Raw genomic sequence first — 25,681 nt, 5'->3', positions numbered from 1 at the left:
GGTGCATTCTTTCACATTGCGTCGGTTCAGACAATCGTAACTTGACTTAGTAAGCCAATAGATGAACGATCCTTTTGCCCATAAGACTGGGAGACAGTGGTTATCAAGTCTGGAACAAACCAGAATATTGACTCAAGTTCAAATTGTAGTTTAATATTTGGGAAAGGGTCACTGCTGAGTGGCAGAACATCTGCTTTGTAAAAAGCCCCAGGTTCAGTCCTCAGCATCTCTAGGAAGGACTGGGAGAGACACCTGCCTGAAACCCTGAGAGTCACTGCTAATTGATGTAGACAACACTGAACTGATGGTCTGAGTCAGTTTGAACCAGCTTCCTATATTCCTATTCTGGAGTAGGGTAGGGCTTCAGGGAATCCGATCCCTCTCACGGTGGGAAGCCAAGAATTAGATAAACAAGAGTTCTTACCAAGTCTTTTATTCAATATTCATGGAGAGAGGCTTTGAAAAGTGCCTCTCTTGCAGTAATGGCATTGCTCCGAGTAAAGTCCCACTCCCTCTGTCTCTCCTATGTATTGAACATCATCCCTACGTTGGCTGATCTGTGCTTTCTTCCTATGAGCTTTCTGTTCTACAATCCATGCCTGCTGGGTTCTGGGAGAAGGGGGGTGGGTCTGGAATGCTTTCTAAAGACACTGAGTTTGTCAGCTGTCTCTCCCTTGGTGCTTTTTCTTCTTCTTCCTGCTCCTCTCCCAATACTTCCCAGCTTCTCCCATCTGCAGCCTCTGAACTACGACCTTCTGCAAACCACTGTTGTAAATCTATGCTGTCTTCCTCTTCTCTGGGAAGTGCGGGGGGGGGGGCAGCAAAAGACCTGTGCATATCTCTGCTTATTAAGCTGAGATACAATTGTCCAAATGCAACTATTGTATATATACCCTGTCCAATGCTTATTAAAAAATGCGAGTTTTTTTGTTTCCTACCCATTAGATGCAGGCTCTGCGCTGGCCAGAATGGTGCTTCGATACCAAAAGAAAAGCAGCTATGAGGACCAGTCAAGTTCTAGTTTTGAAGAAAATACTGATGAAAATAGAAAGGAGCAGCTTGATGACTGGGAACTTCTTCCTGACCATTTAGTCGACAGTGTTTTCTGCTTGAGTGATGGTATAGATAGTGAAGGTATATTTGCTAGATTAAATGAAGGATTTGCCACGCCATTACAATCTTTTATTTTTTTCTATAATTTTTATTGGTTTTCATGTGAATACAAGAACAACATATAACTACAGTAACTTGTCCAGTGGTCTATTCTTATTAAGTTTTATTTGCAGTACACAAGCAATACCTTTATTTATGCATTGTCAGTTCAAGTATCCTCTCCACAGAGATTCTTGTGTTGTGGGTGGAATAAATGTATCTTCTGACTCATTTATAAAAGAAAAAAATGGAAGCCAAGTCTCACACAAAGTGTCTTATCTTTGAAGTGCCTTTAATTGCACTTCTAGGACGAATAAGGCATTCTGATAGAGGCACATTCCAAATATTATTTACCCAGGTTTCAATGGGGATTTCTATAGGTTATTTCCAGTATCGGGCTATTATTAATCGAGCTGCTGATAATAGAAAAACATACTAAGTCCCTGCATTTAAGGTTATTATTTAAATTTGAGTCTAAAGATAACAAGGCAAGAGCTGAATTAGGTGGAAGGGATTGCTGTGTAATTTTGGAAATAATGTGGAACATGTATTTTCCAAAAGGTGTCCAGGGTGGCAAGTATCAGTTCCTGCTTGTGGTGTTGTGCTGGTGACATTTCTGGCATGTAGGCTTCTATTTGTTTGAATTCTTGGTTCCAGTTTATGTAGCCATTCTTGCAATCTTATTTAAACCCCCCCCCCTTTTTTTTTTTGCCTCAGGGAGTGAAAACTCAATTATCGTGAAGAAGAAATCCAACTCCGTGGCTGTTGCAGACGTCCACAAAGACAGGGCCTTGCAGATGTGTTCTCAGACCCTGAAAAGGAATTCCAAGTCTGTGGTAAGAAAAATAATCAAATGGGTGTAAAGTCACATTAGATGGTTTATGTTGTAAGCCGCCCTGCAGTTTTTTTGATGAAGGGCAGTATGTAAACTGAATGAATGAATAAAAAGTGTATCTGTAAGTGGTAAAGGGACTTCTTTAGCTTTTTGTCTCTTGACGCCTTGTCTGGGGAAAGGGCAGGATATAAACAAATATCATTATCTACATACATAGCAGAAAGAAATGCAATAACTATAGCATAACAGTGCATTGCAGCTGTGCAATTTGTATAAGAAATAGCTCCTGGACCACATATCCTTCTTAAAGCACCTTTGTCCACAGTGCTAATCACATCAAACAATCTGCACTGATTTCTCATATGCTCATTAAGTGCACACGGGGCAGTATTCAACTAAAATAATTGTGGGAACACAAGGAACACCACTGGCGCACCGGAACTAACCTCTCTGTTCACCCACGTCCACCCCATGCCATTCCCTAATCTGCTCTAGAGGGTTGGAGGTGGTCAGTTAATGGGTTAATTCTCCACAAGTCAGCAGAGATTACTCATTTCCCGCAGTACACCTGCAGGTATCTTGTGATTCTCTTATCTGGCAAGTAACTTTGTATATAAAAGGGCTCCGGTTACAGCATACTGTGTGTTTCTGAAACTTAGGTTGCTTTGTTAATGCTGATACTGTAAGCAAAGCATAATAATTTGATCATCCACTCTTTTTAAATGCATCTAAATGTTCATAACTTCAACATTTAAGCTTTTGGTGTTTTCCAGGGACCTGGGTCACATCACGAACCATTCAAGAATCCAAGAAGAGGGCAAATGTCTTCTGAAGAATCACACAGTAAGTGTATATCCACAGTAGGTTTTTAATTAAAGAAGTTTACATCATTCTGTATTCACTTAAATTCTACATACAGTTACCATTCTTCATAAGAATATGTGTGTAATTTAAACATCTAAGAAGTAGATTACATAGTATAAACTGGTATAGAATTCTGCAATTGGAGAAATAAAATGCCCACCTAATTTTTCGCTCTATAAGACGCACCAGACCACAAGACGCACCTAGTTTTTGGAGGAGGAAAACAAGAAAAAAAATATTCTGAATCTCAGAAGCCAGAACAGCAAGAGGGATCGCTGCGCAGTGAAAGCAGCAATCCCTCTTACTGTTCTGGCTTCTGTGATAGCTACGCAGCCTGTATTCGCTCCATAAGACGCACACACATTTCCCCTTACTTTTTAGGAGGGAAAAAGTGAGTCTTATAGAGCAAAAAATACGGTAAATTTCTTGCTACATCAGTAGGTCCAGCCCCATCAACACATTCTATGCCCAAGTCTTCTACATACCTAGAGAAAGTAGTTGTAAAGAACTATGCTTATAAAGAACCGGATCTCTGGCCTGAAACAAAATTCCTTCTTCATGCAAAATAAAGTAATACAGCCAAGATCTTGAGCATATGTAAAAACATTTGTGCATTTCCTCATACCTTGAACAACAACATCACAGTACAGTGGTGCCTCGCAAGACGAAAAGAATCCGTTCCACGAGTCTCTTCGTCTAGCGGTTTTTTCGTCTTGCGAAGCAACCCCATTAGCGGATTAGCGCTATTAGCGGTTTAGCGGCTATTAGCGGCTATTAAAGGCTTAAGGGATTAGCGGATTAGCTCCTAAAAGGCTATTAGCAGCTTAGTGCCTTAGAAAAAGGGGGTGGGGAGCGAAAAAAAATCTCAAGAATCGCAAGACATTTTCGTCTTGCAGAGCAAGCCCATAGAGAAATTCGTTTTGCGAAGCACCTCCAAAACGGAAAACCCTTTCGTCTAGCGGGTTTTCCGTCTTGCGAGGCATTCGTCTTTCGGGGCACCACTGTATAGCTTGTACCTATTAAAGCTGCAAGAAAGAGAATAAGCATTGAATACATGGAAGCTGTCAAGTTGTTTTTGGTCTGGCTAACCTAGTGTTGTCTGCTCTGACTGGCAGAAACTGAGGTTTCTGGTGGTGACATTTCTAACTCTACTTCCTGAGATCCTTTCGGTGAAGATAGGAGCATTTGAACTGGGACTGTCTAGTTGTAAAGCATGTACCTGGTTTATCTATAAAGTATTTGTATACCAATTTGTAATTAAAAAAATCAAAGTGGTTTTGCAGCAGTAGAAACATAACATCATACAAGAAAAACTATAAGAAAATTAAAACCAGACATCAATTAACCATTCTTGATTGCCTGTCTATGCCTGGTGCAGTAGAAAAATTTTCAGCAACCATTTAAAAGTTGGCACGGAAGGCTGCTTATCACTGAGCTGTTCTATTTCTCTGCGCCCCCTGAAGATGGTGGGGAAAGTTTCCTTATTTGTTTAAATTATTTATTTATCTATTTGTTTATTTGTTTTCCAAAAATGTCAGTTGCACAAAAAATACAGTGAAGCAGAAATTATATACACCTGGCTATCCTGAAGCTTAACATTCCAGAGCCTCACAAGTAAAAACCATATTTCTATAAATTTATTTGACTGTTGTTCCTTACTCGTTCTTCTGTAAGGTATTCTGCTAAAGCTGTTTGGTAACACTGGGACTGTACTCTTTTTTCCAATTAGCTGCTATACAAATCCTAGTAGTGATAAGAAGATTAATAACCATTTCCAAGTTAACGTAAATAATTAAGTCTTTTAAATATCCCAGTAATTATACCTTTGGATCTAGTGGTAATAAGTAACCAGTCATTTTCCTAATTAGACTTTGAATTGTAATCCAGAAAGTCTGAATTATAGGGCATTTCCAGAAAATATACAAAAGAATGTCCGTTCTGCTTTACACCTCCAAAAACGACTCTACTGACAAATAAATCTTGCTTACTCTGTATGGTATTAAATGCCATTGATACTGAATTTTAAGAAATTTTTCTCTGATATCAAGCTGTGTAGTATCTTGTTTCACATCTGTTGAAATTCTCTGATATTTCTGCCGTAGGTTTCTTACCCTTTTCATCATAAAGGTACCTAATTTCCCCCCAAGTAGAATTCAGCATCATACTATTACCAATGTTCCAGCTGCGCAGTCATTGCAGTTTGCCCGTTGGAGCAATTGGCCATCTCCCCCTGAATACTGTAATGCGGGTTCCCCTCCCCCAGAGCCAGGGGGTGCAGGGCACAAGGGGAGGAGAGGGGGGAAAGCCCCATTGCATGGAGGAATCCTTGCTCAGGCTTTTGCTTGATGAGCCATGTTAGGTGAATCCCGCTCAAAATATGTATTTTGCCTATGCTCACTATATTAACATTTTGGTGACACTATGGCAGAGAAATGTATCTCTGCAAATACATTTCCGTGTAAATCTATTTGTTTTCCTCTTTACTTCCATCCAAAATGGTAGATCCCGATGGTTAGCATTTTGAGGTAGTTTCTTAACCATGTGGCAAACCAATCAGGAAGTTCTTAAGTGTTCATAACTGCTGGTCAAAAAGAAATGTCATTTATACTGTAGCAAGCATTTCCTGATAAATCTAATGTTTCTGCATTCATTCATTCATTTATAAAATAGACACCCCAAATCGATTGGACAGTTCCTCTTCGTCAATCCCTGACAGGGAATTTATTAAGTCACTTGATCTTTCATCAAATGAGCTGGAGAATATAGATAGCATCAGTCAAAGTTCTTGCTTAACTCCTCATTTGGAACATCTTGAGAAATTAGAGCTTCATCAAAATGCCCTTCCATGCATTTCTGAACAATTGTGTGAGGTGAGTCTAACACAGTGCTGGAATATATATTTATGTCATACTATCAATGTATTTACTGTATCATAAAATAGTTTAAAGTGCCCACTAAAAAGATCCAATTCATCCTTCTTTCTTCCAGAGCTTGAAGTGTTTAACTTATCTGGATCTGCACAGTAACCGTTTTAAATCATTTCCTCCATACCTGTGGAAAATGCCTCATATAGCACATCTTGATATCTCCCGCAATGAGATTGGTCCTTCCTTAATTTTGGATTCAAAGATTGTCTGTCCATCTCTAAAGCTACTGAATTTATCATACAACCAATTGTCATGCATTCCCGAATTTATCTCCAATGTTGCACAAAACCTGGAGCACCTTATATTAGAAGGGTAAGAACAGGTCTTGGTGATTTTGATATATGGTTCTCAAGGGTTGTTGGCAGCAGTGAATTGAAAGATTAGGAAAGGGCCTGTAGGTCCCTCCGTATGATGTTGGATTACAACTCCCAGCATCTCTGACCATTGGAGACCAACATTTACAGGGTCACCCCTGCCCTACACGAAAGTTCTGTAGCTGTGTATGTCCCAGTTCATCATTTTATGAAACCTTATTAACCCCTCCACCACCACCATCCATACAGAAGGAGGAGTGGGAGCATGGGAGCCTGAGGTTTCCTTAGCTCATTCCTCCACATGATGTTAAACTGATTTAGCATGACATGCAAATGTGGCCAATGCACTGCAGCCCAAAGTGTGGGCTGGCTGCAGACCTCTAGCGTATTTCCATATGCATCTTTTTTGTATATGCTACTGATAACTCTACTTAGTTTTCTTTTTTCCTAGTAACAAGCTTTCAAGTGTATGCTCACCGTTATGTTTGAAGGAACTGAAAGTGTTAAACATTAGTAAGAATGCTGTATCCTTCTTGGCTGAGAATTTTCTAAAAGACTGTTTGAAGCTGGAGACACTCAATGCTGGGATGAATTCACTTGGTGAGTGTATGAAGTGGCACAATATTATGGCTGTGAGGCATGGGAGCAAGTGAAGTGGGGTGTGTAGGAGGAGAAGGAAAATGTAGTTAATATTTGTGCTGCTATTTGCTGTTTACTGCAGTGTATTTATAAGACGAGTACTGTCATGAGTCACTTTTAGTGTATATAAGTCCTTGGTTTTTTTATTGTATGTTTTTTTTTTAAAGTGTACGTCACCTTGGATGCCTTTAGGCAGAGAGGTGAGTAGGAAAAACTATAAATTAAATATAAAACCAACCTGAAAAATAGAAAGCTTTAGTAATTGCTATGCAACTGTAAAAGGCCTTACTTTCAAGTATTGAACTTAAAAGGAGAAAGCCATGATTTTTGCAAATGTGTGAACAATAAATGGGGGTTTTGTGCTCAGACATCTGCACCCAAAAGAGAAATGTCTTGTTAGAAGTGGCCCTAATGTTGCCATATTACAAGATGGGAAATTGAGGTTGAGAGATGATGACCTGCACAAAGCCGCTTGTCACATTCATGACTAAGGTGTGATTTTTAGTCCCATGCCATCTTTACATGTCTTTTCCAGGCTGATTAATTTTATAGTGCAAAACATCCATAGCTGCTGCTAATTTGTGCATTAGGATCCAGACATCTTCCAAATTTAATGTCCAGTCCTGATGAGGCAGAACCCGTGGACAGATCAGGGAAATGGAGATCAGACAAATAACCTGAGGCAGAGGATGTTGAAACACGAAGTGTTAGGAAAGCAAAACAGTAGACGTCTCTTATTTCAATGGTTGGCATCTGTCTGTCTCAGGAGACAATGGAAGAGTGTGCCTTCGGGGGTGAAGTCAAACCGTTGGAGAGTTGTAGCGCCTGCTGTGGCTGTAGAAACCGATACTGGAGTCTTCTTTATTAGTAGTAAATTTAGGCCTTCCCTTTGTCAGTTTTCTGAACAGAAAACAATGCCCTGCTTGCTGCATTTCAGTCTGCAACAGAGGGAGAGAGCAGACAGAGTTCAGTCCTGGATCAGGGTTCCAAAAACAAGGGCACAAGGAGGCAGAGGAAGAAGAGTTTGGATTTGATATCCCGCTTTATCACTACCCGAAGGAGTCGCAAAGTGGCTAACATTCTCCTTTCCCTTCCTCCCTCACAACAAACACTCTGTGAGGTGAGCGGGGCTGAGAGACTTCAAAGAAGTGTGACTAGCCCAAGGTCACCCAGCAGCTGCATGTGGAGGAGCGGGGAAGCGAACCCGGTTCCCCAGATTACGAGTCTACCGCTCTTAACCACTACACCACACTGGAGACCAGCAAGCCTCCTTTTCGAGGAGCACCTTCTGCTCTGGAGTTATTACTTTCCCCATGCACCCAAGGCTGTTTAAAAAGTTGCTAGAAAGGTTTAGTTATTTCTGTAGGAAATAGTTCATTTTGTATAAGGTGTTACAGGTATCTTTTGAGATTGCGTGTCACATCGTTTCCTGGCTATGCTGGATGTGTGTGTGTGTGTGTGTGTGTGTGTGTCAATGTCAGAGAGAGAAGAGGAAAGAGAATTTAAAAAAAAATCTGCCCTCCCCCTTTGTGCCTCTACAATGTTGGAGCACTCCGCCAACAATACTTTAGATTATTCCAGTTATATGATAACTGCCTTCCTATATTGTGTGTATTATTTAACAATTTTACTAACTGGTAATGTCATTGCTTTTCTTTTTTCTGTTTTTAGAGGCCACACCTGATTTGCCGCCTAACATAACTACATTGAAATTATCTCAGAATAATTTTTCTAGTATTCCAGAGGCAATTCTTCTTCTCCCACAGTAAGTTTCTACAGTATTTCCCTTTCTGAATAATTGCATGCTCGTGTAGCCAGTGCAGAGATTTAAGGATCAGCAACATGTGTTGCTGCCCCACTAAAACAGCCTGTCAGTGGCTTTCTGCACCAGCTGCAGAGACCAAACAGTCTTTGAAGTTAGCCCCACATAGAGCACACTGCAATGCTCCAATTGTGAAGTTGCTACAGCATGGGCTGCTGAAACCACACCATCCTGCTCAAGCAGTGGCTGTAGCTGGTGAAGCAGCCATGCTGGGCATAGGCTGAATCCACCTGGCACTCAAGTAACAGGGTGGAACTGAGGAATGTCCCTAAGCTACACTCCTTTTCCTTCAACAGAAGCGCAATTCCATCCAGGACAGGCAGTTTCCCTAAATTCTAGACCTCAGAAGCATGCACCCACAGCATCTCCCATCTTTTCAGGATTCAGGCTCACTTTATTGTCCCCATCACTGCCTCCAGACAGCACCTGCACAGTCTCGATCCTGATTCAGATGGAATGGAGAGACAAAGCTGCGGGGTCATCAGCATATTGGTTACACTGTGCTCCAAATCCCGAAATAAGGTCTTTCAGAGGTTTCAATTAGCTATTAATTAGCATTGCTTCAGTAGGGGCAAAGCCCTTTTGGGAGATTGTAAGGTGGCCTGCCAAGTCAAACTTTGTCCCATGATCTTCCAGGTTCTGCCTATGGATAGACTTTGGAAATCCAACTGTCTGTATTCAAAAGACTTAACATGTATGTTGCTTCAAAACTGCATTTTCTGTCTCTTTCTTGAAGCTGAATGTCCAGCAACTCTGTCATAGTTCGGCTATATTAAGTCTTCCATAGACTCTCCTATGACTTTCTTAGTTTAAGAATGTCCGAGGATCAAAGCAGTCCTAGTCCATCTATCTGATCGAGACCACAATGAGTGTTTAACAGATGCCACTTAGGCCTTATTAGTATAGAAACAGAGATAAACTGGCATCCATTGGCTTAATCTTCAACACGGTGGGTAAAATAAATATGCCTGTTCCAGGATAAAATTTTTTTAAATGTATAGTTCTTTGAAATAATCCTCTCATAACAAGTTTGCATATTCCTCATTTTCTTTTTAGTCTGAGATCAGTGGATTTAAGCAACAATAAGATTACAACTCTGCCTGGGCCAGTTCATTGGAAAACGTCTAATTTAAGGGAGTTGCTGTTTAATCATAATCAAATAAGCATCCTGGATCTGAATGCAAAAGCTTTCTTGTGGTCTCGTCTCGAAAAGCTTCACCTCTCGCACAACAACTTAAAAGAGGTAAGCTGTGAGCTTGACTATTAATAGGGTGGTTGCTCTTGAGAATGATATTCTTACTTCACCACAGCACAGTTCTATAATAAAAAAAAACCTGTTTGATAGGGACAAGGTTTCTCCTATGATTTCTTGTTGTTGTTGCTTTAATTTCAAAATTAAAGCACCAGTTGAACACCAATTTCTTTGGATGCCTGAGTAGCAAGGTGGCCTTATCACTAAACAACTACGTAGGGTAGTACTTCTGCAACAGAAGCCAATGGGAAAAATTGTGCTGTGGAGGAGCCACAAGAAGACAAAGGAAGAGCCACAAACTTGATACTATAAATATGCAAAGAAGGCTGAGGCAACAGGCAAAAGACTCCCCAAAAACAGTTTGAAGAGGACCAGGCTGTATTTCATTATGCCAACAGCTGTGTGTGATGGATGGGCAGTGGCACACTAATAAGACCCAGTGAAGTACCGGTAGTTGTACTGGAAGGGGTCATTTTACTGGCCTAGTTAAGACAAAAGAGTTATAGAAAGTTCTGCTTAGGCTTAGCAAGCCAGTGAACACAATCAGGTTGGTGAGACTCTTAAGAGGAGGGAAGGAGAGGGACATCTGCTCAAAGATCCTCAAATGGTGAGGAGTGCAACTTTGATTAATCATTTGCTCCTTTTCAGAACCCTGGGGTTGTGTGTGTGTGTGTGTAGGTATGTGTAGGTATGTGTAGATTCATATTTCTTTGGTCCATAAATGTTTTCAGAGGGATCACTAAGAATGAGTCACTAGGTCCAGGATCTGTAGGGTGATGTCTGAGCAGAAACAGAACACCATTTTTAAATAGCTCTCCAAGGGTATTAGCATGCCTAAAATCAGTTTTGCAAAGGAGTAATATAGCATTTCTATAGAAGGATGCATTGCTACTGGAGAAAAATGATTTATTCCAAATTAATCATTTGTTCCAAATTGCAAGCTATCCACTGTAGATAAAATATGTTGTCTATGTTGCAGATATTGTAGAATAGTAAATGAAACGGGATTTGCTATATTAATTATTATTTGTTCATTTTAGCTGTTGACATGCTTGATCTTGCACAGATAAATTACTCTGTCCCTCCCCCCAAGAAGGATTTTTGTTAACATGCTTCCTCTCTCTCTCTAGATTCCTCCTCAAATTGGGTTCCTTGAAAACTTAACATCTTTCGATGTAAGTTACAATCCAGAATTAAGAAGCTTTCCTGATGAAATGGGAAAATTATCCAGAATATGGGACCTTCCTTTGGAAGGGTTAAATCTTAACTTTGACTTCAAGTATGTGGGATGGAAAGCCAGGGACATTATAAGGTTAGTTATCTCAACATTCTTATGGGGGGGGGGTGTATTGACTGTTTAAAAGCAAAACAAAACAATACCAACAGTATACCTATCAATTCAATTTAATTTATATGTTTAAAAAAATGGACAAATTGTTCAAAACAGGAGGCTGAAGTGGCAAATCTATAAGAATAAATTTGGCTGCTTTTTTGTTAATGTTTTAGAATTTGCTGGTATCAACAGGATCTGTCTTAACAGGTAAAACTGCTAAGCTGCATAACAAAACTATGCAATTGGAATAAATAAAAAATAAGGACAAATTTTTACATAAGTAAAACTTTGTGGGATCATGGGCTTTCTGATGCTCTCCCTGCCCCCATGATGGTCACTGGCTTTAAACAAATAACTGAAATGTAATGTAATGTAATGTAATGTGATTAGTCTTAACTAAAGGTTAATTGAAACAAGCCAAAGAATCAGAATTGTAGAGTTGGGACCCTGAGTGTCATCTACTCCAACCCTCTGGGGAAATGCAGGAATCTCAACTAGATCATACATGACAGATGGCCATCCAACCTCTGCTTAAAAACCTCCAAGGAAGGAGAGTCCACAATTTCCCGAGGGAGACCGTTCCACTATCAAACAGCTTTTACTGTCAGAAAGTCATTCCTGATATTTAGTCAGAATCTCCTTTCTTGTAACCTGAATCCATTAGTTTGAAGTTGGCTTTTTTCAACTAACTATAGGTAAGATTAGTCACAGGTTGTCCACGTTCAAACAAAACACTACTTTGTAGTTGGTCTGAAATGAAAACTTTTGGTCACAACCTCCTGCTGTTCTGATGGGGAGTGCAGGAGTATACAAGCCTGTGACTTCTCTGCTTCCTTCTCATAGCAATAAACTGTACATAATGCTAATATTAATGTTTTGCAATATCTAACTTGGTCTGCATGGTTCATATGTCTTTATATATGAAGGAGTTTTTTTAAATTACAATTCTCTTACAAAGGTTCCCTCCCTTACTCAAGGTTTCTTCAACAGCGTTTAAAGAAAGCTGTCCCTTATAACCGGATGAAGCTCATGATAGTTGGAAATACAGGCAGCGGTAAAACTACACTGTTACAACAATTAATGAAATGCAAGCGACAAGACATGGAAATTCCGAATGCGACAGTTGGCATTGATGTGATTGACTGGAGGGTTACAGTGAAGAGTAAAACAAAGAAAGAGCTTGAATTAAGTGTCTGGGATTTTGGAGGTATCTTGTCGTATTTACATTTAACATCAAGCTTGGCTTATGCACAGTGGGGAAATGGAATCACAGCTACTTCCTTATCAGTTGTGCCCCCATACACTTTTTTTAAAGGTCCAGTTGTGTAGTCCCAAATGGCATAGTTGTTGTTGCCTATATTTTATGTAGATTAATAACTGCATGGCCTTAGTCTACTTGGTTCAGACCTATGCACAAGGCAGCCTATGAGAGTGAACAGACCTGGCTAGTGGCTGGTGTAAGGCTCAGCATAAATGTGTGTTATGAACTTCCCGCCTTGTCCAAATCCAGCTTGCAATGATTCATCAAAACAATCTTAGGTTACATAGTAAATATTGGGTGGCTCTTAACATTTTAGCAGTGTGAAAATGCAAGTGGTCATTGAACGTATGTAATGAAAGTGTTTTGTCAGCCTTGATAGGTAAGGTGTTCGGTCTGGTTTAGTAGTCATAGAAATAGAGATAATTGCTAGGTTTCAAAGACTTAAGCATGCAGACGCAAGAGAACTGTGCACAACCTGCAGCCAGCTTGCTTGCTTGCTTGCTTATTTATTTATTTATTTATTTATTTGATTTATATACCACCCTTCATTCAAGGCTCACAGGGTGGTTTACAGTATAAAAAGACAAAAAAATAGCACAATAAAAAACAAAAATACCTCCCCCACCCCTGGACACACACACATAGTTTAAAAGGCCTTAGATTGTTTAAAAATCTCAGAGAAAAGGAATGTTTTCACCTAATGAAGGCACCAGGCAAACCTCCCTGGGGAGAGCATTCCACAAACAGGAAGCGACTGCAAAAAAGCCCATTCTGACGTTTCCACCCTCTGGACCTTTCCTGGACCTTTGTTGCAAAACATATAATATCCTTCCAATATTAAAAGCAGTGGAAATTGTTGCAGAGAAGAAAGAAACTGGAACTCTTCTCTGGATCCTGTCAAGCATAAAATTGCTTCCAAATTTCAGGATTCTTGGGATTGTGGTTACCTAATTTGGACTCTCCTGATGTGTTTGTGGGGAGCTTTTCAGAACAAGGTGCCTCTCAAGCTGTGCAATGCAATTTTTTTCTTAGCCTAAAAAGATTTGAACTCTGGGGTTTTTCTGTAAGAACTGGAGGTTGTGCAGATTACAGGATAGGAATGTTATTGTGGTTTTCTGTGACCTAGAGGAGAGAGAAAAAGCAAGCGCATAACACAAAAAAATGATGTTGTTATTTAGGCCAGGAGGAATTCTACAGTGCTCACCCCCACTTTATGACCCAGAGAGCTCTGTACCTTACTGTTTATGATCTTAGCAAAGGAGAGGCTGAAGTGGATGCTATGAAGCCGTGGCTGTTTAATATCAAGGTAACTTTATCATACTGGAGGTACCCCCAGTAAGGTGGGTCCAAAGTTTGTTGAAAACACATTTGTTTGCTCAGGCTTTTCCTGACAGTGTTATTGGCCTGTCTTAGATACTGTTGTTTTTTCTTCATATTTTCTTTAGAGTTTATTAAATTATAAATTTAATAGATATAGTAACAATAACATGTTTTGTACTATGCTCATAAAATGTTATGTAAGATCATAGGTGGACAAATTTTCTATATTCATTTTTCAAGTCTGCATATAGCATTACGTAGTGTCCCAGTTTGCACATAATGCTAAGCCAAACCATGATTTAGCTCAAACAATCAAGATTCCAGACCAAAGTTCATGGCTGTGCAGCGCTCTTCCCCTAATCTACCTGAGGCTAAGTCTTGGTTTGGTTTAGCATTATGTCCAATCCTGGGCTCATAGTTTGTCTTGGTTCAGAGAAATCATAAACCATAAACCTAGAACAAACCTTGAAGTGGTGCATTGACTGTTGAATATCCAAACTATACGTGATGCACTTTATGGGAAATATACTCCAAAGTGTAGGGGCAATGACTGACTCAGCAAAACCATCCTAAAAGCTGTATATTATGTACTGGATGAGAATCTTAATTAAGCACTGTGATTATATGTTCTTTGCAGGCCCGAGCTTCATCTTCACCTGTGATTCTCATTGGTACTCATTTAGATATCTCTAATGACAAACAGCGTAGAGCTTGTGTCAACAAAATTACCAAGGAACTGATGAATCAGAGGGGATTTCCAGCAATCCGAGATTACCATTTTGTGAATGCTACTGAAGAGTCTGATGCTATGATGAAACTTAGAAAAACTATAATAAAGGAGAGTCTGAATTTCAAAGTAAGCCATGCCATTCATATAGATACATGTTCACATGCAGGAAAGTTTACTGTAGCACTTTGTTCTTTAAGGCTTGCAAAGTTGAATCAAAGCTTATGGTGCCATTAATCGGAACTACTACACAATCTGCAGTATTGTATCTCCTTAATGAGCCAGTGTGGTGTAGTGGTTAAGAGCGGTAGACTCGTAATCTGGTGAACCGGGTTCACTTCCTCGCTCCTCCACATGCAGCTGCTGGGTGACCTTGGCCTAGTCACACTTCTCTGAAGTCTCTCAGCCTCACTCACCTCACAGAGTGTTTGTTGTGGAGGAGGAAGGGAAAGGAGATTGTTAGCCGCTTTGAGATTCCTTAGGGTAGCGATAAAGCGGGATATCAAATCCAAACTTTTCTCTTCTAATGTGCAAAAAACATTTTACCAATCCTTATATCATAACCTTACAACAAAAAGTAGTTCATAAGTTATTCTCATTGCATAGACAGTGACTGTAAAGGCTTCAGAGAAATTGTAAATAATGCAAAGTATCCCAGTAAAGCCACCGTTGGGCTCCTTTGTAGGAAGGTGTGGGGTATAAATCTAATCATCAGGAGAAGAGAGAAGAGATTTGGAACTAGAAGTCAAGTATTATGCACAGTGTCATGTGAATTGTCAGTCGAGAGCAATAGAAGTAAGTCAGATGGATTTATACATTTCTATGTCTTAAAACACCCTCTCTTGTTTTCTCTTAAGATTTGTTGTGGTTGTTTTTGCTTGCCTTTTTCCCAGAGTGGGACTCAAGGTGGCTTGCACAAATTATCATGAAAAAATACAAAAAGGTAAAAAGATAAAAAGGACAATAGTTTAAAAGTAATTAAATTCTAATAGAATTAAAACAATATGAATATATATATATTAAAATACTGGTAATAAAAATAGCACAGCACTTTTAAAAACACTCTCCTTTAAAACTGTCAGTTCCAAATGGCCTGTTGGAATAAAACTGTCTTCACCTGGTAGCAGAAGGACAAGGAGTTTTGGCAGTGTAATAATAGAAGGAGGTCTCGTTCCTCCACTGTCTTAGCACACTGCTTTGACTGAGCCAGCACTGCTGAGGGAGGTAGCATTGGGAAAACCACCCCCTGCTCTGACAGAGTACAAGAGCAGGGGGTGAAGAACTTCCCATCTTCTTCCACCACAGCAGCTGCCCAGGCTACTGAATGGGCAAAGTGGAGGCCGGCCAGCCAGGATTTGAGTTCCATTTCCCACAAAACTGGTGCGGTCCAGTTTGACCTAGAAATGGGCTCAGACTTGACCAAACTGTCCCCCAAGTTTTGGGATAAATCATTTAGTTTTCCAAACCTGAGTAGGGAGGTTTGACCCATCACTAAAGAATTCATAAAAAGGTCTAGACAAAGCATGTTTGTTCTACAGATCGGAGACCAGCCCGTTGTTGGGCAGTTAATCCCAGACAGCTACTTGGAACTTCAGAAGAGAATTTTAGAGGAATGCAAAAATGTTCCAGCTGAATTTCCTGTGATTGACCACAAGCGGTTGTTAGAATTGGTGCAAGAAAACCAATTGCAGTTGGATGAAAATGAGCTCCCACACGCTGTTCACTTTCTGAATGAATCAGGTAACATGCATCATCAAAATATGTTGTTCTTAGCTTTTGCGTCCTTTCCACCCTCCCTCCCCCTCCATTTTTTCTTACAGCTGGATTCTTATAAACTCGTACCCTTAACTAGGATAGGGACGACCCTGAGGAAGGTATTTGTAGGGAGAATAGATAGGCAAGAAAAAAAGGTAAAGTTGACACCCATCACTAAGGTAAAGGTAAAGGTACCCCTGCCCGTACGGGCCAGTCTTGACAGACTCTAGGGTTGTGCGCTCATCTCACTCTAGAGGCCGGGAGCCAGCGCTGTCCACAGACACTTCCGGGTCACGTGGCCAGCGTGACAAGCTGCATCTGGCGAGCCAGCGCAGCACACGGAACGCCATTTACCTTCCCGCTAGTAAGCGGTCCCTATTTATCTACTTGCACCCGGTGGTGCTTTCGAACTGCTAGGTTGGCAGGCGCTGGGACCGAGCGACGGGAGCGCACCCCACCGCGGGGATTCAAACCGCCGGCCTTTCGATCGGCAAGTCCTAGGCGCTGAGGCTTTTACCCACAGCGCCACCTGCTCCTCTGCAAATGCCTCTCCTTGCATTTTAGCAAGTAGAAATGTGTTTAGGAAATGTGTTTGCTGCAACAATGTATATTTCTGCCTTTGCTCTAGCATAGTTTGGTGCATGAGACTATTTTCAAGAGAATTTTTTAATGATTGGAAGCCCCTGGCTTACCTTGGAAAGGTGCAGTACTGCCCCAAGATTTTAAAAAATCTATCCACGTCTGAAAATGTACTACAGCGGAACCTCGGGTTACGTACTGTCCTCCTTACGAACGCTTTGGGTAATGAGCTCCACTAACCCAGAAGTAGGTCTCCTGGTAGCGAACTTTGACCCAGGATGCGAGCGGAAGTCGGGCACGGTGGCAGCAGAAGGCCTCATTAGCAAAAGCGCGCCTCAGATTAAGAACGGTTTCAGGTTAAGAACGGACCTCCAGAACAAATTAAGTTCCTAACCGGAGGTACCACTATATGTACCTTTCTGTTTGTTTATTTCTGCTAAGAATAGCACACTCCACGTATAAAAGTTTTGATATTGATCTGAAGTAGAATATCTTCATTCTCTAAAATAAATAGACAACTTCTGAGATTCGTATTGTTGCATTAGTGAAAATTGCTTTGCAAAAATGGGTATATTGGGAGAAATTTGCAGGTCTTACTGAAGATCTTTTGAAGAAAATAAAATCACAAGCTGATGTGGAAACGTGAAGAAGTGAACATAAGATTGGAAAAAATAGAAAATGAAACTGACAGATTTCCCCATCCCTAACCCAAACGCACTGTTCCATCAAAATTGTCTTCTTCCTTTAAGATTCAGTGGAATCTTGCTCTTGGCCATTTTGGGTCCAACCTACCATAAGAACCAAGCAGTGCTAATATCTACAAGTACAATATGTGTTGATTAAAATATTAATTTGTGCTTCTCTTCACCCAGGTGTTCTGCTCCATTTTCAAGATCCGGCACTTCAGCTAAGCGACTTGTATTTTGTGGACCCTAAATGGCTATGTAAAATCATGGCACAGGTGAGTTTTCAGATGTTTTCTTTTATTGTGACCAACTGAGTTCACATCGACCTCTTGCCTTCCTGCTTCAAGCCCCCCTTTTTTTCCAAGAACTCTTTGAGTTTTGTTTCTTTTCCCTAGATCTTGACAGTGAAGGTCGAAGGCTTTCCTAAGTACCCAAAGGGAATCATAAAGCGTACCGATGTAGAGAACTTCCTGCTAAAGAAAAGCAAATTTCCTAAGGTTTACATGTGTAAATACTTCAGGCTTCTGGAGAAGTTCCAGATAGCACTGCCGCTAGGAGAAGATCAGCTCCTTGTTCCAAGCAGGTAAACAAAAGGCTTGAAAGCAGGTGCTGTGTTAAGGAAATGTAGTGTTAGAACTTCATGACTTGTTTTATCTTTGGTCTTTTTAGACTTGCCCACTAATCAGAACTATGAAGAACACCTGAGAAAGAGACTCATTGCACATTCTGGCTACTTCTAACTCCTGCTGTCAGTCTACCCACCCACCTCACTCACACACGAAAACAAAGATCACCACAGCCAATCACAAGCAAACAATCACACCCTAGGCCAACCCCAACCTCTCTCACCACCAAAGGAACACAAGTGAACAACACAAACAACACTGACCCCAAACTCTACATACATTAAACATAATAGAAACACTGCTACCCCACCCCACCCCCTTCCATTTTCCCTCTCTCCACCCCCCCTTTTCTTTTTTCTTTTCTTCTCCCCCTAATGCCTCAACAAATGAAATGGATTTGTAAAAATGTTACATGGAAAAACAACAACGAGGCATTACACTTCTGTAAAACAAGAAAATCCTTAATAAAATATCAAGATTAAAAAAAAAGATCAGAAATATTAAGAGCAACTTTACTTTTTCTTCCAGCTTGTCAGATAATAGACCTGTGATAGAGTTACCACACTGTGAAAACTCTGAAATTATCATTAGGCTGTATGAAATGCCCTATTTTCCCATGGGATTCTGGTCCAGGCTAATCAACAGATTGCTTGAAGTGTCGCCGTTTATTCTTTCAGGAAGAGGTACATTAATTTTCACATAGCTCCGTTATTGCTCTCCTTGGCTAAAACGTGATTAAACATAGGGAGTCTTGGGTGGGAGAGGGGACAGTATCCCAATGCAATGTTGAAAGTAACTCGGAACTCTTAATACTGAAATTGCTGGCTTCTTTTTGTTTCCTTTTAAAAAAATCTGTTGGGGTTTTTATATTTTCTGTTTGATTTCTAATATTTTTACATGGCATTAGTAAGGGGAAGTGACCATAGTCCATACAGAAGGCCCCGGATTCAGCCCCTAGGATCTCTATTTAACAGAAATGCCTCTGTTGCTGGAAAATTGATGCCAAGTCAGGAATAAACAATAAGGAATTAAATGGTAGTCTGATCGAGAATAAATCAGTATTCTGAACTGGTACAAATCAGATTCCTGATACAGTAGTATGTTATTTAAAAAATTACAAATTGGGGTGGGCACGGGGCAGGAAAGGTTGAAATAAATAATGGAGCTGCTTCTTTTGCTTACTACTTTTTATTGTGTTATAGTTGAACCCTAGCCTTTGCTGAATCAATATTTCATTATTTCAGTTTATCTTTCTCAACTGATTCATGAGATGTTATACATGTTCTGAGGCCATACTAACATGCAAATATGCAGCCACTTACGTGTTTATGCTTTGCACTTTCATGCAGCGATATAAAATCATGGCAATATATAGGTAAGAGGTGGTGTGCTTTGTCAAATCACCTGTGTAGAATTACAGCAGGAAAATACGTCTTGCAAAGCCTTTTTTTCTTTCTCTGCAGAACGAGCTCTTCGTCCTAACAGGATGTATTGGAGACAAGGCATATATCTGAACTGGTCACCTGAAGCCTATTGCCTGGTGGAATCGGCAGTTTTTGAAAACAACCCAAACAGTTTCCTCAAAATTACTGTGCCTTCTTGCAGAAAAGGTTAGACTTACACCAGAGTGAATATTTTGGGGAGGAGAATGCTGTTGGGTTTGCACTTTGTAGCTGTAGCACACCACGGTCCGAATAACATTTTCTTGACTCTCATCCAGGTTGCATCCTCTTGGGACAAGTTGTTGATCACATTGATTCTCTTATGGAAGAATGGTTTCCGGGCTTGCTAGAAGTGGATGTTTGTGGTGAAGGAGAAACCCTCTTGAAAAAATGGGCTTTGTATAGCTTTGAGGATGGTGAGGAGCACCAGCAAATATTACTTGATGACCTTCTGAAAAAAGCAGAAGAAGGTATCTAGTGCTTTAACAAAGCTATCCTAAAATACCTTTTCAGTGTGCAAATAAATGTATACCTGTTCTCATCAATATACAGTGGTGCCCCGCAAGACGAATGCCTCGCAAGACGGAAAACCCGCTAGACGAAAGGGTTTTCCGTTTTGGAGGTGCTTCGCAAAACGAATTTCCTATGGGCTTGCTTCGCAAGACGAAAATGTCTTGCGAGTTCCTGCGGGGTTTTTTTCCTCCCCCCCCCCCTTTCCCCAAGCCGCTTATCAGCTGATCCGCTAAGCCGCTAATAGCGCTAATCCGCTAAGCCGCTAATGGGCTTGCTTTGCAAGACGGAAAAAAACGCAAGACGAAGAGACTCGCGGAACGGATTCTTTTCGTCTTGCGAGGCACCACTGTACTCGTATTTTTATCACAGATAGCCTAATTCACAGGTAGGGGACCTTCAGCCTGGGGGGCGTGATTTGGGACCGCCAATGATCCCAATTTGGTGATGAGACTGTTTTCCCCAAGTCCCACCAAGATGCCCCACGCCTGACATCGTTTGATATCAGGCATGGAGCTTATGCAGCCATGACTGCAAAAGAACTATTGTGAGCATAACAGTGCACTCCCAATTGTTCCTCTGCAAGCAAAGCTTGCATTTGGTGCCAAATACAAGGCCCACTGTGATTGGTTCCAATCAGGAGCCTCCCAAGTGCAGCCAATCCGTCAGTGGCACAACTTGGCATTTGTACTGAATTTAAATTCAGCACTGAATGCAAACACCGCTGAGATCAGCTGCACTCAGGAACTCCTAGGATCAACTTCATCCTGGATGGTAAACTCCAAACAGCTTCTGTTAACTGCCAGTACAAATATAATACATACTGCAGCTCCGGATATCATTAGATTTATCACTTCTGTGGTTTCTGTATGCTTCTGTTCAGCTCCCAGTACAATGATGCATTACACAAATATATATATATATCTATAGCTATAAGCCAAGATTTTGCACCTTCCAAAATAACAGAAGTTTCACGGTGGTAATAAGCTGTTTGATTTGATCTTTCAAGTTACAGAAACCCTCTGTCCAGAGGACCTTTAACAACAGATCAGTGTTTTCATTGGATGCTTCACAACAAATGATGCCATTTAACCTCTTTAAATACATGGCATTTATTATTCAAAGGTACATAGAATTTTATATGTATCCTAATACGTATATGCATGGAATAATGGATACCATGAGTATTTGCAGGGGCCAGGCCCTGAGCGCAGTGAGGAGTTGCAGAGCCAGGCCTTTGCTGTGTTTGTTTTGGGGGAGTCGGGTGCAGCCTGGCAGGTGTGGCCGGATCAGGAGGTGCATTTTCCCCTGGCTCTTTGCCACAACAACATGGTTTATTTCCAGCTGTTTCCAGTTCCTACTTTTGTTCCTGATCCAGTTCCAGATCCTACTTCAGCATTCCTAGCCTTGCTCCAGTTCCTTCTCCTTCTCCAGTTTCTGTCCTCCATTGAACTTCTTCGCATTGTTACCATCTATAGCCTGGTCCCGGCGTGTCGGGACTGGACTGCTGCTACCAACGACCCAGACGGTGACAATCTGTTCATTCAATCTTTTGTATTTCTGTTTCTCTTTATCCATATAGGTGACCTCTTGGTGAATCCAGATCAGCCAAAATGTACTATTGCAATTGCCCGAATTGCTCCAGACCTGATACTGGCAGATTTACCTAGAAATATAATGTTGAAAAATGAGGAACTAGTATTTTGCCAAACACCAGAATTCCTTCTAGGTAACTATTATTGTTGCTATAGCTGTGAGACTGCCAGCTTGTATAATTTTCCAAATTGGTATACATTCCTTGAATCAAGAGGGGCATACTTATATGAGAGTAGGCCTATTGGCACTGAACACCCTGATTACCCTAGTACATAACATTTTAACATTTATCCATAGATAAATGTTAATTGATTGATAAATTATATGAGGCCTAATTTAACTTGTTCATTGATCAGTTCTTGAGAAGTATAGGGAGCACCTATATTGTAGAACATACAAAAAGGAATTCTTTGTACTGTATATTTTAAAGAACGGGCCCTGGCAAATTTGGGATGGATTACAGTCTATATATTTTTTACATTGTGTTCTGTTTTCTTTCGGGAAAGGTGATGGTGGATTTGGATCTGTATACCGTGCTTCTTACAGTGGAAATGAGGCAGCTGTAAAGATTTTTAATAAGCACACATCTCTTAGACTTCTAAGACAAGTAAGTCTTTGAAGAGCTTGTTTGAGAGAAGCACCCATTCTAAAGGTTTCAGCAGCTTAAAAGAAGGAAAACTCACTTTCTAAATATTGTGAACCACTTTTTGAATGCCTTGAGGGACTAGGTGAACAATTTAAATCCAGATAAGACAGTAGTACTGCTAGTTGGGGAAACTGGTTATCCGCAGGTTTTTGTACCCCAGGGTTATTTTTATGTTTTTGTATTTTTTATGTTTATATTTTAATTGCTTGTGCTTGGCCGCCTTGGATTTCCTCTGTAAAAGAAATGGGGGCTATTAATATTGAATTACCTTAACTTTTACGAATTTGTGTTTCTGGCTTATAGGGAAGTTATTACAAGTTAACAAAAACTTGTCGTATAACATTGGCAAAGTGGAGATTTAGAAGCCCTTCCCAAATTGTTTTCTGACACTTTGTGCATACAAGATAGAGCTGGCTCCAATAATCTATTTGACCTCCCACCCACCTGAGCACAGAATTGCCACTGAAAAACCAGTGCTTGTGCTTCTGTTGTTTCATTTTCATTTTACTGTTTCCAGGAACTTGCAGTGCTTTGCCATCTTCATCACCCTAGTTTAGTGCTCTTGCTGGCTGCAGCAGTGCGTCCCCGAATGCTTGTCATGGAATTAGCACCAAAAGGGTCTCTAGATCGATTGCTGCAACAAGACAATGCCAGTCTAACCAGAACACTCCAGCACAGGATAGCTCTACATGTAGCCGATGGCTTAAGGTAAAACTATCTTTAAATGTTTGTTTCAGCACAAAAATATCAAAATGGATTTTCCCCCATTGCAGTAAATGTTTCTGAATATTCTATTTCTGCTAAGTAATTTTCACTTATACTAATGGATTTCCTAAATTTGATAAATCTGAAGTGTTGTGCACTCTGTTCACATATGACTAGATGTTTTGAAGCTGCCTTGTGGACTGGCACCACTTCTCATTTTCAATATTTCCAATACATATATTTTTCTCACAGGTATCTGCACTCAGCAATGATAATCTACCGTGATCTGAAGCCCCACAATGTGCTTCTCTTTACACTGTATCCCAATTCAGCGGTCATTGCAAAGATTGCCGATTATGGTATCGCCCAGTATTGCTGTAGAATGGGGATAAAAACATCTGAGGGCACACCAGGTATGAAGGACCTCATATTTAATCAAGTCTAGGTATCACATGAGTCTCTTGTACTGTAACAAGGTTAACATCATGACTCATTTGAGAAATGCAATTTAGAAGTACTAAATTTTCCAAAGCCAGCCTGACTCTCCCCATCCTAAGGGGAAATGGTTTTAAAGTAAACGATTACTCCTTTCCATTTGGGAACACAGGGTTAACTCCTGCTTCTTAGAACTCTGTCAGGGTCCTGCAGGTAGTGATGGCAATTTTTCATCTTCATAAGCCTTTCCTTGAACATACACAATTGCTTCTTTTCCTATGTCTCTGTAAAACCACTGAGCAGGACTGTTTAGGGGTACAGAATAAGATGTTTCAACATGCGTTATTTTAATAAGCTGGCTTGCAGTGCAATCCTAGTCATGTCTGCTCAAAAATAAGTTCTATTGGGTTAAATGGTGCTTACTTAATGTATTTTTAATCTTTGTTGGAAGCTGCCCAGAGTGGCAGGGGAGACCCAGCCAGATGGGCGGGGTACAAATAATAATTTATTATTATATTATTATATTACTCTCGGGTAAGTAGTGGTGGGGTTGCATCTTAAAACAGGCACAGAATCTTTATTGAATTTGAAAAACAAAATCTGCTTTGCATGCAGAAGGTTGTTGCTTGTTGACTCATAGCCAGCTTGGACTTTGAGTAGATGTATGAGGGCCTGTGTATAAAGTCTTTCAGTGACTTTCTTATTCTCCTTTGTATATTATGCTTCTGTGGAAAGAGAGACAGAGACCGAGTGTAAGAGATGGTTTTCTTATTAACGTTCATGATTGCTTTCTGGAAGCTCTCAGCTCTTTTTTGGCCCTAAATAGTTGGTGTTCATGTGAAGTTTCTTATGTCGCTTAACATAACTCGAGATTCCTAAATTAAAACAACAAATACATCAACAGCATGGCAAGAAGCATAACAATTAATGACTTGGGTGTTATTTTTTAGGCTTCAGAGCACCAGAGGTTGCAAGAGGAAATGTTATTTACAACCAGCAAGCTGATGTTTATTCATTTGGCTTGCTCCTGTATGACATTTTAACAGCTGGTGGGAGAATATTAGAAGGCATGAAATTTCCTAATGAATTTGATGACTTAGCTATCCATGGAAAATTGCCAGGTATGTTTACTTCTCCTAGTGTGGTTGTTGCATGAGCAGTCGACAGTACTGAAAGCCAAAAAGGCAGAAGAGGAAAGGTTTGGAATAAAGATATCAAGTGGCCAGGAAACTGAAGGCACTGCAAACATTCGGTGCACAGTGTTCCATTCAAACCAACAGAAATTCAGGGCAGCTAATATTATCTGGCTCAACCCCTGTCGTGTAGCCTTACAGAATACATAGTGCCTCCTTAGTTATGTTGATATACTCAGGTTGTTCACTGGTGGTTTATTTTTCATTATTTAATGTTCTTCTCATATAAGATGGTATGTAGGACATTATGTGTATTATGTGAGCACACAATTCTGCATGGGCGGGGGTGGTTCATTCTAACATTAAAGCAAGGTTAAGGAAATATTTGTGTAAGCAAAAAATATTTACACTGAAGAGAACAAGGTTACATAACAGTATTAAATAACAGTGTACCATCCACTGCTTGGAGTTCATGAGTCAGGACCAATGTTTTAAAATTTGTAATTTGTTTAATTCTCTGCGTCTTGATGCTGAGAGTAAATTTAGGGCTCTTCTTCGAAAGAACCAAGGCTTAGCAAAATACCTCATCTTATACACAGAAAAATATGGTACTTATGGGAGAGATGTACATTCTTTTCAAACCCATTTTGACTTAAGGAATTCTTGCAGTAAGCAAGAATTTAAAAGCAGTTGATTTTACTATAAAAAGGTAGAGGACCCTTGGACGGTTAAGTCCAGTCAAAGGTGACTATGGGATTGCGGCACTCATCTCGCTTTCAGGCCGAGGGAGCTGGTGTTTGTCCACAGAAAGCTTTCCGGGTCATGTGACTAAACTGCTTCTGGTACACAGAGGACTGTATACTTAACACAGGTCTGTGTAGTTCTTTTTCTTCATCTGAAACTCAAAAACTTAAATTCTAGATCCTGTCAAAGAATATAGCTGCACCCCCTGGCCAGAAGTTGAAGATTTAATTAAGAAGTGTTTGAAAGAAAATCCTCAGGAAAGACCTACATCTGCTCAGGTAGGCATTTACTGTGGGTTATGTGTTTATAAGTGGAAAGGACCATCTGATCTGCTGTATAAATGAATGTGTCATTAAATGCCTTTTTAAACAATACAGT

General features: G+C 40.3%; 1 protein-coding gene across 2 annotated transcripts in view; it reads left to right on the top strand.

The window, feature by feature from the left end:
* The window catches only part of LRRK2 (leucine rich repeat kinase 2), an 82,154-nt gene that overhangs the window by 37,698 nt on the left and 18,775 nt on the right, over positions 1–25,681 (top strand). For both annotated transcript variants that reach the window (XM_083399214.1, XM_083399215.1), the window contains 24 exons: positions 946–1,134; positions 1,870–1,988; positions 2,761–2,830; positions 5,522–5,721; positions 5,840–6,090; positions 6,544–6,692; positions 8,403–8,496; positions 9,610–9,796; positions 10,936–11,117; positions 12,116–12,345; positions 13,578–13,705; positions 14,357–14,575; positions 15,985–16,186; positions 17,653–17,741; positions 17,862–18,049; positions 18,621–18,775; positions 19,556–19,702; positions 19,813–20,004; positions 21,627–21,773; positions 22,147–22,247; positions 22,804–22,994; positions 23,244–23,404; positions 24,377–24,547; positions 25,481–25,581. In XM_083399214.1, coding sequence (XP_083255340.1) covers positions 946–1,134; positions 1,870–1,988; positions 2,761–2,830; positions 5,522–5,721; positions 5,840–6,090; positions 6,544–6,692; positions 8,403–8,496; positions 9,610–9,796; positions 10,936–11,117; positions 12,116–12,345; positions 13,578–13,705; positions 14,357–14,575; positions 15,985–16,186; positions 17,653–17,741; positions 17,862–18,049; positions 18,621–18,775; positions 19,556–19,702; positions 19,813–20,004; positions 21,627–21,773; positions 22,147–22,247; positions 22,804–22,994; positions 23,244–23,404; positions 24,377–24,547; positions 25,481–25,581 — 3,863 coding nt within the window. The remainder of the gene's footprint in view (positions 1–945; positions 1,135–1,869; positions 1,989–2,760; positions 2,831–5,521; positions 5,722–5,839; positions 6,091–6,543; positions 6,693–8,402; positions 8,497–9,609; positions 9,797–10,935; positions 11,118–12,115; positions 12,346–13,577; positions 13,706–14,356; positions 14,576–15,984; positions 16,187–17,652; positions 17,742–17,861; positions 18,050–18,620; positions 18,776–19,555; positions 19,703–19,812; positions 20,005–21,626; positions 21,774–22,146; positions 22,248–22,803; positions 22,995–23,243; positions 23,405–24,376; positions 24,548–25,480; positions 25,582–25,681) is intronic.

The sequence above is a fragment of the Podarcis tiliguerta genome, assembly GCF_965153285.1.
Source record: "Podarcis tiliguerta genome assembly, chromosome: 10".
NCBI lineage: Eukaryota > Metazoa > Chordata > Lepidosauria > Squamata > Lacertidae > Podarcis > Podarcis tiliguerta.
Note: the sequence above shows the minus strand (reverse complement) of the source record. Positions and strands in the feature narration are given on the sequence as shown.